The sequence below is a fragment of the Scyliorhinus canicula genome, chromosome 6, assembly GCF_902713615.1.
Source record: "Scyliorhinus canicula chromosome 6, sScyCan1.1, whole genome shotgun sequence".
Lineage (NCBI taxonomy): Eukaryota > Metazoa > Chordata > Chondrichthyes > Carcharhiniformes > Scyliorhinidae > Scyliorhinus > Scyliorhinus canicula.
In genome coordinates, this window is record NC_052151.1 from 100,116,448 (window position 1) to 100,131,995 (window position 15,548).

Genomic DNA, 15,548 nt, shown 5'->3' on the forward strand with positions numbered 1-15,548 from the left:
CAGCACAGAACAGGCCCTTCGGCCCTCAATGTTGTGCCGAGCCATGATCACCCTACTCAAACCCACGTATCCACCCTATACCCGTAACCCAACAACCGCCCCCTTAACCCTACTTTTATTAGGACACTACGGGCAATTTAGCATGGCCAATCCACCTAACCCGCACATCTTTGGACTGTGGGAGGAAACCGGAGCACCCGGAGGAAACCCACGCACACAGGGGGAGGACGTGCAGACTCCACACAGACAGTGACCCAGCCGGGAATCGAACCTGGGACCCTGGAGCTGTGAAGCATTTATGCTAACCACCATGCTACCCTGCTGCCCTCTTTGGGTTTGTGGGGGTTTAGACCCACGCAGACATGGGGCAGCAGAGCTAGCCACCGTACCGCCCTACTGTCATATTGGTAAATACATTCAACAGAATTCATGAAGCAGAATATGTAGCATCTCCTATTGCTATTCGGTCTTTTTTGTATATGATTGAAGCAGCTTTTTTCTAATCAAAAGCTCTTGGTATAAACTTATCCGATTGCTCATTTTGTGTGGTGTATGATGCAATCTGTTTGATGTTGTACTACAATGTGTTCTAAAGATACACTGTGATTATTTTACAAAATAGGATATTCCAAATCACAGCTTTATGCGTATTAGCGATGTGGAAATTACTTTGCTTACTTTTGTTGCAAACTTTAAAACCGCTACAAATAATACAAGAGTATTAGTAAAGTACTGCGAAGTCTGGGAATCCAATAAAAACATCATAAATACCAGAAACACTCAGCAGGTTGGCAGCATGCATATAGAGAGAAAAACAGAAGTCATGTTTCGGATTTGGCTTCTGACAAAGGGTCATCAATTAAAATGTTAACTCCGTTTCTTACTCCACATTTTCTGCCAGACATACTGAATATTTTCAGCGTTTGCTTTTTAATTAAATAAGCCATCGAACCATAACATTTACAGTGCAAAAGGAAGCCATTCGGCCCATCTTCAAAAGTTCACTATTTTGCTCCACATATATTACTATTGATCAAAATTCTTACTCCACAAATTTGGCCAGGCTTACTGAGTATTTCTAGCGTTCGCTTTTTAATGAAATATTCCACCTTCAAAAGTTCACCATTTTTGCTCCACATATATTACTATTGATCAAAAATATCCCAGTTTATGCATGTAATAACTGAATTGGCAAGTCAAGTAATTTTCTATTGCTCTGTGAACCATAAGACACAGGAGCAGAATTAGGCCATTCGACCCATTGGGTCTGCTCCGCCATGGCTGACATGTTTCTTATCCCCATTCACCTGCCTTCTCCCCATAACTCCTGATCCCTTATCTATCTCTGTCTTAAAGACACTCAAGTGATTTGGCCTCCACAGTCTTCTGTGGTAAAGAGTTCCACAGATTCACCACCCTCTGGATGAAGAAATTCCTCCTCATCTCCGGGCTGTGGCCTTGAGCTCCAGTTTTTCCCACAAGTGGAAACATCCTCTCCACATCCACTCTATCCAGGCCTCTTGGTATCCTGTAAGTTTCAATAAGATCCACCCCTTATACGTCTGAACTCCAATGAGTGAAAACCCAGAGTCCTCAACCATTCCTCATATGGCAAGCTCTTCATTCCAGGGATCATGCTTGTGAACCTCCTCTGGACACTTATCCAAGGCCAGCACATCCTTCCTTAGATACAGCAGGGCCGGTTTTAAGCCTATTTGACCAATTTCATCAAATTGGGCCCCGTACCTTAAGGGGGCCCCGTGCCAGCGGCGACAGAGTTACCGTTTGAAGCCTTTTCTGTATTCTAAGAGCAACTATAGGGTAGTTTTTACTTTTGGGGAATGCACCGCATTACCGTCGACAAATCCTTCAGCCCTGCGCCGCCAAATCCTTCCGCCCGGGTAAGTAAGTTTCAAAATTTTAGTATATCAAGCATTTAATGGTTTTTTTTGGTTAAAGACGAGCATACTACACGAAATATAAACATACATAAATTTTTACTTTTGTAGAGTAGGGGCCCCGCCATCACTTTTCTAATTGGGCCCGCAATTCCTAGCACCGGCCCTGGATACAGGACCTAAAACTGCTCACAATACTCCAAATGGGGTCTGACCAGAGACTTATACAACCTCAGGCATACATCCCTGATCTTGTATTCTAGCCCTCTCGGCATGAATGCTAACATTGCATTTCCCTTCATAATTGCCAGCTGCACCTCGCGTTAACCTTAAGAGAATCGTGAACTAGGACTCCCAAGTCTCTTTGTGCTTCTGATTTCCTGAGCCTTTTCCCATTTAGAAAATAGTCTATGCCTTCATTCTTCCTTCCAAAGTGCATAACCTCACCTTTCCATATTGTATTCCATCTGTCACTTCTTTGCCCACTTTCCTAGGCTTTCCAAGTCCTTCTGCAGCCCACCTGCTTCCCCAATACTACCGTCCCTCTGCATATCTTTGTGTCATCTACAAACTTAGCAACAGTTCCTTCTTCCAGACCATTAATACATCGTGTGAAAAGATGTAGCCCTAACACTGACCCCTCAGGCACACCACTAGTCACTGGCTGCCATCCTGAAAAAGACAGCTTTATCCCCACTCTCTGCCTTCTGCCAGTCAACCAATCCTCTATCCATGTCAGTGTCATAGCACCGTGGGCTCTTAACTTATTAAACAGCCTCCTCTACAGCACCTTGTCAAAGACCTTCTGAAAATCTAAATAGATCGCGTCCACTGGTTCGCCTTCGTCGAGCTTCCTTTTTACCTCCTTAACAAACTCTCACAGATTTGTCAGACATGAACTCCCATTGACGAAGCCGTGCTGACTCGGCCCTATTTTATCCTGCACTTCCAAGTACTTCCAATCTCGTCTTTAAATAATGGACTCTAAAATCTTGCCAACGACTGAAGTCAGGCTAACCGGGCTATAATTTCCCATTCAACCCATTTGGTCTGCTGCGACCTTGGAAAGAGCACCCTACTTAATCCCATGCTCCTATCCCAGTAACCCCACCTAAGCTTTTAGACACTAGGGGCAATTTATCACTGCCAATCCAACTAACCTGCACATCTTTTACTGGGGGAGGAAACCGGAGCATCTGGAGGAAATCCACGGAGACACCGGGAGAAAATGCAAACCCCACACAGACAGTCACCCGAGGCCGGAATTGAAACCGAGTCCCTGGAACTGTGAAGCAGCAGTGCTAATCACTGTGCCACCATGCCGCCTATCTGGGTCAGATGATTTATCTACCTTCAGACCTTCAATTTCCTCAGAACCTTCTCCTTAGTGATGACCTCTACACTCATCACTGCCCCATGATTCTCCTGGAGCTCTGGCAATCCACCGGTGTCTTCCACCATGAAGACTGAAGCAAACTAACTATTCATTCCTCTGTCATTTCTTTGTTTCCCCATTATTACATCTCGAGCCTCCTTTTTTAATGGTGCAATGTCTACACTTGCCTCTCTTGCTATCTTTTATATTACTAGCTTGCTTATACTCATATTTCATCATCTCCCCCCTTATTTCTTTTTTAGCTGTCCTCTGTTCGCTTTTAAAGACTTCCCAATTCTCTGGCTTCCAACTAATCGTCGCCACTTTGTGGGCTTTTTCTTTTGCTTTTGCTTTTCTGCTGTCCTTGACTTCCCTCATCAGCCATGGATGCCTCGTCCTCCGCTTAGCATGTTTCCTCCTCCTTGGGATGAATTTCTGTTGTGACTCCTGAATAACACTCCAAAAACTCCTGCCATTGCTGTTCCATTGTCTTCCCTGCTAGGCTCCCCTTCCAATCAACTCTGGCCAGCTCCTACATGTCTTTGTAGTTACCTTTTATTCAATTGTAATACTGTTACATCTGATTCAGGCTTCTCCCTCTCAAACAGCAGGGTGAATTATATCATATTGTGGTCACTGCCCCTAAGGGTCCTTCACCTTTAAGTTCCCTAATCAAGTTATGCATAAGCCCTGTCATCCTTGTAATTAGTCTGGTAAACCTTTGCTGCACTCCCTAGAGAGCTGGAACATCGTTCCTCCAATAAGGAGACCAAAACTGCTCACACTATTCCAGGTGTGGCCTCACCAAGGCCCTGTATGATTGAAGCAAGACATCCCTGCTCCTGTACTCAAATCCTCTTGCAATGAGGGCCAGCATACCATTTGCCTTCTTTACAGCCTACTGCACCTGCATGCTTACCCTCAGTGACTGGTGTACGAGGGTACCCATGCCTCATTGCATATTCCCCTCTCCTAATTTAAGGCCATTCAGATGATAGTCTGCTGCCTTGTTTTGTGCTACCAAAGTGGATAACCTCACATTTATCCTAAATTTACTGAATCTGTCATTCAGTTGCCCACTCACTCAACTGTCCAAATCACACTGAAAGATCTCTGCATCCTCCTCACAGCTCATCTTCCTAACCAACTTGGTGTCATCTGCAAATTTGGAGATATTTAGATACCAGATCTCCTTGCAGCCATGTGTCTGTGATGCCGTATTGGTCAATTTCAGTGTGTGCCACAAGCTCATTTACCTTGGGCGGGATTCTTCGTTGGTGGGATTCTCCGGCGCCCGGGGGTTTCTGCCCCACAATGGGAAACCCCATTGACAGGCTGGCGTAACGGAGAATCCCGCCGGCACGTCGGGGCAGAAATGTGGCGGGGCGGAGATCCAGCCTTTTGGTTTGCATTTAGGTACAACACCCTCAATTCTGCATTGACTGAGCATCTGGCACAAGCTGCCAGAGTCAGTAGTAGAGGCGAGTACAATTTTGTCTTTTAAAAAGCATTTAGACAGTTATATGGGTAATATGGGTATAGAGGGATATGGGCCATATGTGTGCAATTGGGACTAGCTTAGTGGTTTAAAAACTGGACGGCATGGACAAGTTGGGCCAAGGGGCCTGCATCCATGCTGTAAGCCTCTATGACTCTGACTGCCGCCCTTCTCATTTGTCTCCTTTTTTTCTCTGCCTGGTTAGATTCCTACCACCGTCTATACTCTGTTCTATTGCGTGTTCTGGAAACTCTACTCACCTCTCTTGAGCCCTTGGCCCCTTTAACTCTTTAAAGTCCTCATTATTATGGGGCTGGTTTAGCTCACTCGGCTAAATCGCTGGCTTTTAAAGCAGACCAAGCAGGCCAGCAGCACGGTTCGATTCCCGTACCAGCCTCCCCGGACACGCGCCGGAATGTTGCGACTAGGGGCTTTTCACAGTAACTTCATTGAAGCCTACTCATGACAATAAGCGATTTTCATTTCATTTTTCATATTAACCTGCACTTCTATCTTCTTCTTTAACTTGGATTTTCTAATTATCCATACAACAGTACCCTCTCTCTTTCCCCTCACTCCCTTTACTAATTAGCTTAAAGCCCTATCTACAGCCCTAGTTATACAATTCGCCTGGACTCTGGTCCCAGCATGATTCAGATGAAGACCCATTTGAACAGGTCCACTCTTCCGCAGTACTGGTCCCAATGTCCCATGAATTCAAACCCATTTCTCCCACACCAACCTTTGAGCCACACATTTCCCTCCTTAATCTTATTGACTCTATGCCAATTAGCTCGTGGCTCACATAGTAATCCAGAGATCATTACAATTTTGGTTCTGCTGTTTTCCTATGATGTCACTCATGGATTGTCTTTCAAATTCAACTCGCTGCTTTGACGGTCCCTGGCAGCTCTGCTGTTTTTAAATCTCCGCACTGACTCTCTGCTCCCGCTCCTTTTAAATCTCCGCTCTGACTCTCTGCTCCCGCTCCTTTTAAATCTCCGCACTGACTCTCTGCTCCCGCTCCTTTTAAATCTCCGCACTGACTCTCTGCTCCCGCTCCTTTTAAATCTCCGCACTGACTCTCTGCTCCCGCTCCTTTTAAATCTCCGCACTGACTCTCTGCTCCCGCTCCTTTTAAATCTCCGCACTGACTCTCTGCTCCCGCTCCTTTTAAATCTCCGCACTGACTCTCTGCTCCCGCTCCTTTTAAATCTCCGCTCTGACTCTCTGCTCCAACTCTTTTTAAATCTCCACTCTGACCCTCCTCCGCTCCCGCTCTTTTTAAATCTCCGCACTGACTCTCTGCTCCCGCTCCTTTTAAATCTCCGCTCTGACTCTCTGCTCCCGCTCCTTTTAAATCTCCGCACTGACTCTCTGCTCCCGCTCCTTTTAAATCTCCGCACTGACTCTCTGCTCCCGCTCCTTTTAAATCTCCGCTCTGACTCTCTGCTCCCGCTCCTTTTAAATCTCCGCTCTGACTCTCTGCTCCCGCTCCTTTTAAATCTCCGCACTGACTCTCTGCTCCCGCTCCTTTTAAATCTCCGCACTGACTCTCTGCTCCCGCTCCTTTTAAATCTCCGCACTGACTCTCTGCTCCCGCTCCTTTTAAATCTCCGCACTGACTCTCTGCTCCCGCTCCTTTTAAATCTCCGCACTGACTCTCTGCTCCCGCTCCTTTTAAATCTCCGCACTGACTCTCTGCTCCCGCTCCTTTTAAATCTCCGCTCTGACTCTCTGCTCCAACTCTTTTTAAATCTCCACTCTGACCCTCCTCCGCTCCCGCTCTTTTTAAATCTCCGCACTGACTCTCTGCTCCCGCTCCTTTTAAATCTCCGCTCTGACTCTCTGCTCCCGCTCCTTTTAAATCTCCGCACTGACTCTCTGCTCCCGCTCCTTTTAAATCTCCGCACTGACTCTCTGCTCCCGCTTCTTTTAAATCTCCGCTCTGACTCTCTGCTCCAACTCTTTTTAAATCTCCACTCTGACCCTCCTCCGCTCCCGCTCTTTTTAAATCTCTGCTCTGATTCTCGGCTCTCGCTCCTTTTAAATCTCCGCTTTGACTCTCTGCTCCCAATCTTTTTAAATCTCCCAGTGGAAAAAACAAAAATTCAGTGTAATTATTTCTAAATCGTGTAATTTTTTTTTAAATATTGAATTATTGAAACTACTGTATATTTCTATTTTCCCCTCATCCCCCACTCCCCAAATATAAAGATAGAAATGGAGAGGAATTTGTAATTTCCAATTCCGATAGCATTGTAGTTGTCATTAGTTTTTCATTTTGTTTGGAAGGATATGCTCACTCCATCCACTCCCACTCCCACGCCCACTCTCAAATGTGTTGAGTTGATTCAAGAGTTAGCCTGGTTGAGTGTACTCAGCCTGGCCGAGGACGCATGGTCTTCATCGGATTCCTCTGGAGATAAATACATACAGTGAAACCATATACTCCATGCAACAGACCAGGTATTCGTCTAATATTCCTGGTGAGTCCTGAGGCGCTTCAGTTGAATTGTCTCCATGATGCCAGACCAACAGTGTCAGTTACCATAGTAATTAAAAGGCAAATATTTGAATGCTACTTGACCTACACTTTGTTGAATTGTATTTTATTATACGCTATGCTTCTAATCATTGACTCAGATTTAATGATAGAAGTCAGTTGTAACCATGAATACTTCAGTAATTTCTCCAGCATAGTGCCAGGAGAATAATGTGTTCAGTCAAGCTCGGAGAATGGAATCAACAGATTAATTTACATAATTTAGATACATTTCTGTTGTGTAATTGCATTTACTCATCAGAAATTTATTATGAAAATTTAGTACTTCAAGCCAATTTATTGCCAGATTTTAATTCCCATGGTAATATTTTTTTTCAAATGGGTACAGCAATACGGTTCTTTAAATTTCTGTGGCTTAATAAACAGTTGAAATTGTGCAAAAACATTGCACTCCAACAAATTATAGCAATTTGAGCTGAATTTTCATGACACTTGAGAAAATAAATTATATTTGAAATATTTCCTTAATAACAAATGTAAAAATTAATACCACATAAAGTATGGGCAAAATTCTCCCATCTGGGACTGTCCCACGGCGGGGCCAGAATTTGGGGTGTTTTCTACTGTGGCGGCCAGCGATAAACCATGCCATACCTTCCAGCCCCGACCTCCTTGAATATGCACCCGAGAGTTTAGCACTGTGTTCCGTTGCGAGCAGGCATGATGGCGTGGGTCCGGCCAACATCACAACCATTGTTGAAGGAACAGTGAGGCTGGAAGATGGACATCCTGAATGACGTTGAATCTGTCAGATCCACAAATGTGGTGCTCCAGAGTCCAGCAGTGGCCTCCATCCCGAACTCCAGGCATTGTTCTGACATCTGCACACTAAGTTGTTTCAGATATGGTACGGACAGGCTTGTTTTTCCCCTGGCGTTGTGAAGAATCAGGAAGGCGGGGGGGGGGGGTTGTGGAAGATACTGCTCTGGCATCATCTGCATCCTATTATTGGGATGCAAATGAGTTTCACATTGGCCTCTATTGGGTTTCCAAATCTGTCATGGCAGGCATCAATGGAAGATCCCTTTAGGAATTCACACCAACATAAAACCGATTTTTATTTTGGACACTTCAAATTCTCCCCCCACCTGTCATTGAACTGTGGGAGAATTCCACCCCATGTTTTAGTTTCTCATTTGCTTTTCACTTCAAGTACTGGTATTATCGAGCTATTCTCTTATTAGGTATGAAGCCACTCCAGTCTATCCAACCTCCCTTCATCGCTAAAAATCACCAGCCCAGGCAAAGTCCTGATAAACTTCCTTTGCATCCTTTTCCAGTGCTATCACATCGCTCCTATAATGTGGATACCAGAACTGCACACGTTACTCGAGATATGGCCGAGGCAACGTTTTATACAGTTCCAGTACAACATCCCTGCTCTTAAACTCTATGGCTCAGCTAATAAAGTAAGAAGTCTTACAACACCAGGTTAAAGTCCAACAGATTTGTTTTGAATCACTAGCTTTCAGAGCACTGCTCCTTCCTCAGGTGAACGAAGAGCTAGATTCCAGAAACATATATATAGACACAGTCAAAGATGCAAGACGATACTTTGAATGCGAGCCTTTGCAGGTAATTAAGTCGTTACAAGTCCAGATGGAACAGGTTCCATCTGGCCCATCTGTGTTTTTGAGAGTTAAACTAGCATTGGGAAGATTCTTAAAGTATGCTGAAATTAGACCGGGGAAATGGTTGTCCTCTATATGCCTGATGATATTACGTGCAGCAATTTTGTGTTTGTAATGACTTCCTGTAATGGATGTGAACTGCTCAGGAACCAACTGGTCCTTTGATGTACTTGCCTATCATAGGGGTGCACATTCCGTGTTTGTTATTTTTGGAAATGTTTCCTCTTGCCTGTTCCTGAGCCTCTGAATTTAGTTTTAGAATAGAAACTGGTTCTGAACCACAACAATTGTCTTTCTGTTTAAAATAGTGACTAACCTAATCTGTACTTCCAACATTCTCGACAATAATTTTTGGTTTCCAGCCTTTGTAATTTTTGTTTTAAAAAGGGCAATTTATGTTGACCAGATTTGAATGAAAAACAATTGTTTTATTTGTTGATTGTGTGTGGATATTGCTGACCATCATTTTTACCCATCACTAATTGCCTTAACAAGGCAATGTTGAGCGGTCTTCGAGAACAGCTGTTGTCGGTGTGGTGAATGTATTCCTGCAGCACTGATATGAAATGAAAATGAAAATCGCTTATTGTCACGAGTAGGCTTCAATGAAGTTACTGTGAAAAGCCCCTGGTCGCCACATTCCGGCGCCTGTCCGGGGAGGCTGGTACGGGAATCGAACCGTGCTGCTGGCCTGCTTGGTCTGCTTTAAAAGCCAGCGATTTAGCTGAGTGAGCTAAACCAGGATGAGGGTCCTAGGGCTTTGACCCAGCCATATATTTCCAAATCAAGATGATGTATGATTTTTGAGGGGAACTTGCAGGTGGTGGTGTTCCTATGCTAACCTTTTAAGTGCTAGAAGTTTTGGTTTTGGGAGTGCTGTCGAAGAAGCCTTGGCGGGTTGCTGCAGTGTATCTTGTAGAAGGTATACAGTGCAGCCACAGCGCATTGGTAGTGGGAGAGGTGGTGGTTGGGGTGCAAGTCAAACGGGTTGCTATGCCCTTGGTGTGTTGAGCTTCAGGTTTTGGTGGAGCTGTGTGCCTTGTAGATGGTGAAAAGACTTTGGGAAGTTGAAGCTGATTCACCTTTAACACTTTCTGACCTGCTCTTACAGCCACAGTATTTCTGCATTTGGGCTGTTTAAGTTTCTGGTTACTGGTGACCGTGAGGATGTTGATGGATGATTTAGTGATGTTAATACCATTGAACATTAAGGGGGGGTTATTAGACTCTCTCTTGTTGGAGCTGGTCATTACATAACATGAGGGTTGGGTGGGGTTACTGGGTTATGGGGATAGGGTGGAGGTGTTAACCTTGGGTAGCGTGCTCTTTCCAGGAGCCGGTGCAGACTTGATGGGCCATATGGCCTCCTTCTGCGCTGTAAATTCTATAATTCTATGAATGTGATTTACCACTCCTCAATCTAAGCCTAAATGTTGTCCAGTCTTTCTACATGTGGGTGTGGAGCATTTCATTATCGAGGAATTGCATTGGAAAAAGATTTGTAAATTTAATTGATAAATTATAATTTTATTATTTGATAAAATGCATACATTTGATTTAAAGTTGTCTTTTGTCACCAAGGTAATCATCATACTACAGTTTGAGACCATTGTCTGTTCAGCGACAGTGTTAACTTTGTCATAGCTAACCTGAACTAAGTGTTCTTTTATGTATGCATTAACATGAACTCGCCACCTGCATCAAAATGTATTTTAATGCTTAAAAGATTTGACCGGAATGTCAGCTCTTAATATTAAAAATGTTAAGAATGATATTTAATGTGTTTGTAGGCAGCCTATTTTAACAAGCTTTGCTTTGTGCTGGTTGCAGTTAAACTATAGCATGTCCTATTTTGCCTGTCACTATTCAAGTTGACTGACTTGTCACTTCATAATCAAGTTGATGCTGCAAGGATAAAATCATTTGCTGTCACAAAATTGTGTAGTGTATCAGGCCTATGATTTTTACAACGCTAAGCTCTTATGTTTATAAATCTACCATTTCAAACCATTATCTTATCTGCATGCAGGTGCAGCTGGGAAGAGCAGAGATAAAATGTCCCATTACAGAATGCAGCAAATACCTGGAAGAAAGCACTGTCATCTCCAATCTGCCTCGTGACGATATTGTCAAGTACAGTTACTTCCTGGAGCTCAGCAGGGTGGATTCGAGCACTAAACCATGTCCACAGTGCAAACATTTCACTACTTTTAGATGGAAGAGCAACATTCCAACCTCTACAAAATCAGAGAACAAGTTCAAAGTGAGCACCATTCTCTCAAATTCTGTCCTAGCTCTTTATAGGATTAGAATAAAGAGTTTAGTGATTAAATAGAGGAGATCTGCTGTAAATTGCTGGTAAGTTCAGCTGAAATCTTTGGCTAAACTATTTTGAGAATAAAGTTCAACTGAGGGGCAAAGCGTGATTTGATGTGTTCGAGGAGGGGTTCCTGCAGTTACAGTGTTGAGAGCTGGATTCTAAAATCTAACACCTGAGTTTGAAACCATCAATTATTACTTGTCCATTTCCTTAGAAAGAATAGTGATGTTTGAGAAATGTTTAATGGTTTCCAGGATAAGTGTCTGGCGGTTAAGTGGAAAAGCTGGGTGGCACTCAAATTTCTTTATTGAGTCAAATGGCTTCTATGGAGATATATACATGCTCGAGCGTATTGACTCCCTGACTGAAGCAACATTTTCGCGTAGAGAAAACTGTTGCAAGTTTTAAAAAATAGTTTTCACTCGAGGCGAAATCCAAAAGGTGGATTTCCGGTTCAGCTTCAGATAGAGAAATCAAGATAAAGTCCAATAATATGCAGGTTCAATAAGCTAAAAAGAACTCTGGTCAGACTTATTACAAGGGAAATTATGTATTTTTTTCAACAGATATGTAATGTGGGAATTTAATGTGTTTTTCAACGGAAGGAAATGGCAATAAGTTAACCAAGTATGGAAGAGATTTTAGGAACAAGTAGAGATCATTTGCCCAAAGAGCCCGGAGTCTCATCAGAAAGAGACATCTTGTGGCTCTTGGGACCGGATTTTCAGAGTTGGATAAAGTCTGGAAGCCTCCAAGAATTTCAAGATTCCTCGTGTTGGCAATTCTCACAGTGTCAGATCAGGGTACAGGTAGCAAATTTTGCATCCTGCACTCCCAAATTGGCTGGGTCCATTGCGGGATCGGACCTCTCTTACACGAACATTGTAACGCTCTCACATTTTGTGGAGTTGGGCCGGCTTCTCAAAGTCACATGTCTCACAGCACCTCAGGATTCATGTACCCCAGTCAGGATGCTGCATCTTTATTGCAAATGGTTGTGGCTTGCACTAGACCAAGTTGCAGATTGGCCTTCCATTTTACTGGTTTATGCCTCCTTGTATTGAAAAGTTGTGAAACCTGGCATGAGTCAGTGGTTTTTGGAGACTCACTCTGCTGTCATGCACTTGTGTGTGGGAGACCCACCAATATTCTGTATGAACAGATTTGCATTAGTATTAATCCTCAATGAGTCTGGAAAGTGACACAGCGTCACATATGGTATTGAGATATCTCTCTCCACAAATGCTGCCAGACCTGCTGTGTTTATCCAGCATTTTCTGGGGGGCGGGGGGGGATTTGCTCATCTGCAGTATTTAGCTTTTATTTATGCAGATAAACACATGCGCACGTGCACACATAAAACCTGCTGATGCTCCTAGCAGTAAGTTGGAATGCCAACGGTGTGTCTTACCCCCCCCCCCCCCCCCCCCCACTCCCACACACACATATAGTATACACACACACAATCGTCCTGGCCAAGGGATACTGGTCATAGCCATGAAAGTCTACTGCTGCTCTGACTAACTGATTCAGCATAGATTATGCACCTGTTGAATTCAGTACATGCTGCACAATGCATTTATTGTCTGAACCATTTGGAAAATTCAAAAATCGACAAAAAGGTTGGGTGACCAAATAGGTGGAACACTTTGGGATTTAATTTCCCTGGCGCTGCATTGATTTAAAATGCTCCTGTAAAATTGATACAGTTGTTCCACAATTTAATTGAAAGGGGTTCACTGCACTAAAATAGCACACCAAAGAATACTGGACGCATTAATTAGGAGAGTACCAGACAAAATGAAGCCTCATTTACCAAGTAAGCATTCAACATTTTTGAAATATAATTCTCATTGTTGATTCATAGGCCTAGATATCCCCCAAGTGCTGAGGCAATTTTCGATGGATCTAGACATCACCACCTCCTTCGACATTGCTTGCTCTCGCTCGCTCTTTTTCGCTCTCTCTCTCTCTCTCTCTCTCCCTCCCTCCCTCTCCCTCCCCCCCCCAACCCAGGTGTGGTAAACACCACTGGTCAACGTCTTACTCAAGCCGGATCGCCTGGAACTGAACCCTCACACAGCCAACGCCACAGCCACTTTCGAGCACCGGCTAGCCTGCTTTGAAGCATATCTCTGAGGATCCACAGAAGACCCTTTCAGACCCACAGAAGCTCCAAATACTCTACGCACGGGTGAGCCCACAAGTTTTCCCCCTCATCCGGGACGTTCCCACTTACACGGAAGCGATAGCACTACTGAAAAGACAGTACATCAAGACTGTTAATCAGGTGTTCGCCAGGCACCTCCTGGCCACGAGACGGAAACTCCCGGGGGAGTCCCAGGACGATTTCCTGTGTGCCTTGCGGATACTTGGTCGAAACTGTAATTGCCAGGCGGTGTCGGCAGTCCAACACACGGACTGCCGATCAGAGACACCTATGTCACGGGCAGTAAGTCCAATTACGACCGCCAGCGATTATTAGAAGTGCGTACACTTGACCTTACAGAGACTGTACAGCTTGCTAACTCCCTGGAAGTGGCCTCCCGCAATCTAGAGTCCTACACCTCCAACCGCGCCACACCCCCGTGGGTGTCATGGGCCCCACCATCATCCGACCCGGGCACGCTGCAAGCCTGTGCCGCGCGGCAGCCAGCTACTTCCGGAGGCCCCAGATGCTACTATTGTGGCCAGAACAAGCACCCCAGACAGCACTGCCCAGCACGGAGCGCGAGCTGCAACGGGTGTGGCAAGAAGAGCCACTTCGTCACCGTTTGCTAGGCCCGATTGGTTGCTGCCATTTCGAGGCCGAACATCGCTACACCCACCACGTGCGATCCAGGGGTGCTGCCATCTTCGCCACCTCCCGCCATGTGCGGCCTGTGGCGCCGCCATCTTGGATGTCGTCCACCGTGGGCGGCGCCATCTTCGGCGCCATCTTGGAATGCACCCCAGGACCCCTGCTTGCCTGGCCATTTGCGGGCCGCTGGTACCTTCACCACCGCCGATCAGCCCTCCCACCAACTTCCGCAGCTCGCCTCCATCACCCTCGATCAGTCTCGGGCTCGCAACCTCGCGACCGCTACAATGACCGCACGGATCAACGGGCACGAGACGACCTGCCTCTTCGACTCCGATAGCACGGAGAGTTTCATCCACCCTGCTACGGTAAGGCGCTGCTCCCTCCCGGTCCTGCGTGTCACCCAGAAAATCTCCCTGCCCGCCGGATCCCATTCCGTACAGATCTGGGGGTACTGTGTCGCGACCCTCTTGGTACAGGGCGTAGAGTACAGTAACTTCAGACTCTACGTCCTCCCCCATCTCTGCGCTGCCCTGCTACTGGGTCTCAATTTTCAGTGCCACCTCCAGAGCCTTACTCTGAAGTTCGGCGGACCCCTGCCCCCTCCCCCAACCGTCTGTGGCCTCATGACCCTTAACGTCAATCTGCCCGAGGAGCAGATGGTACAGTGCACAGGACAGGACCTTTATCAGGTCGGAAGTCCAACGGCTTCTGCGGGAGGGGGTCATTGAGGCCAGTAACAGCCCCTGGAAAGCTCAAGTGGTGGGAGTTAAGACTGGGGAGAAACACCGAATGGTCATCGACTACAGTCAGACGATCAACCGGTATACGCAGCTCGACGCGTACCCCCTTCCACGCATATATGACATGGTCAATCAGATTGTGCAGTATCGAGTCTTCTCCACAGTTGACTTGAAGTCCGCATAGCACCAGCTCCCCATCCGCCCGAAGGACTGCCAGTACACTGCATTCGAAGCAGATGGCCGCCTCTGCCATTTCCTGAGGGTTCCCTTCGGCGTCACCAATGGGGTCTCGGTCTTCCAGCGAGGGATGGACCGAATGGTTGACCAGCACGGGCTGCTGGCCACGGGCCATGTTCCCGTATCTGGATAACGTCACCATCTGCGGCCACGACCAGCAGGACTACAACGCGAATCTCCAGAAATTTCTCCACATCACTAAACTCCTTAACCTTACCTATAATAAGGAGAAATGCATTTTCCGCACTACCCGCTTAGCCATCCTTGGCTATGTTGTGGAAAATGGAGTCCTCGGGCCCGACCCCGACCGCATGCGCCCCCTCCTGGAACTCCCCCTCCCTCACTGTCCTAAGGCTCTGAAGCGATGCATGGGATTCTTCTCATATCACACCCAGTGGGTCCCGAATTATGCGAGCAAGGCCCGCCCACTCATCAAGTCTACCATTTTCCTCCTGACGGCTGAGGCCCACCGGGCCTTCA

At 45.9% G+C, this 15,548-nt stretch overlaps 1 protein-coding gene across 1 annotated transcript in view; it reads left to right on the forward strand.

Moving 5' to 3' along the window:
- The window catches only part of rnf217 (ring finger protein 217), a 133,566-nt gene that overhangs the window by 57,096 nt on the left and 60,922 nt on the right, over positions 1-15,548 (forward strand). The window contains exon 2 of the mRNA XM_038799727.1: positions 10,998-11,231. Within this exon, the coding sequence (XP_038655655.1) occupies positions 10,998-11,231 (234 nt within the window). The remainder of the gene's footprint in view (positions 1-10,997; positions 11,232-15,548) is intronic.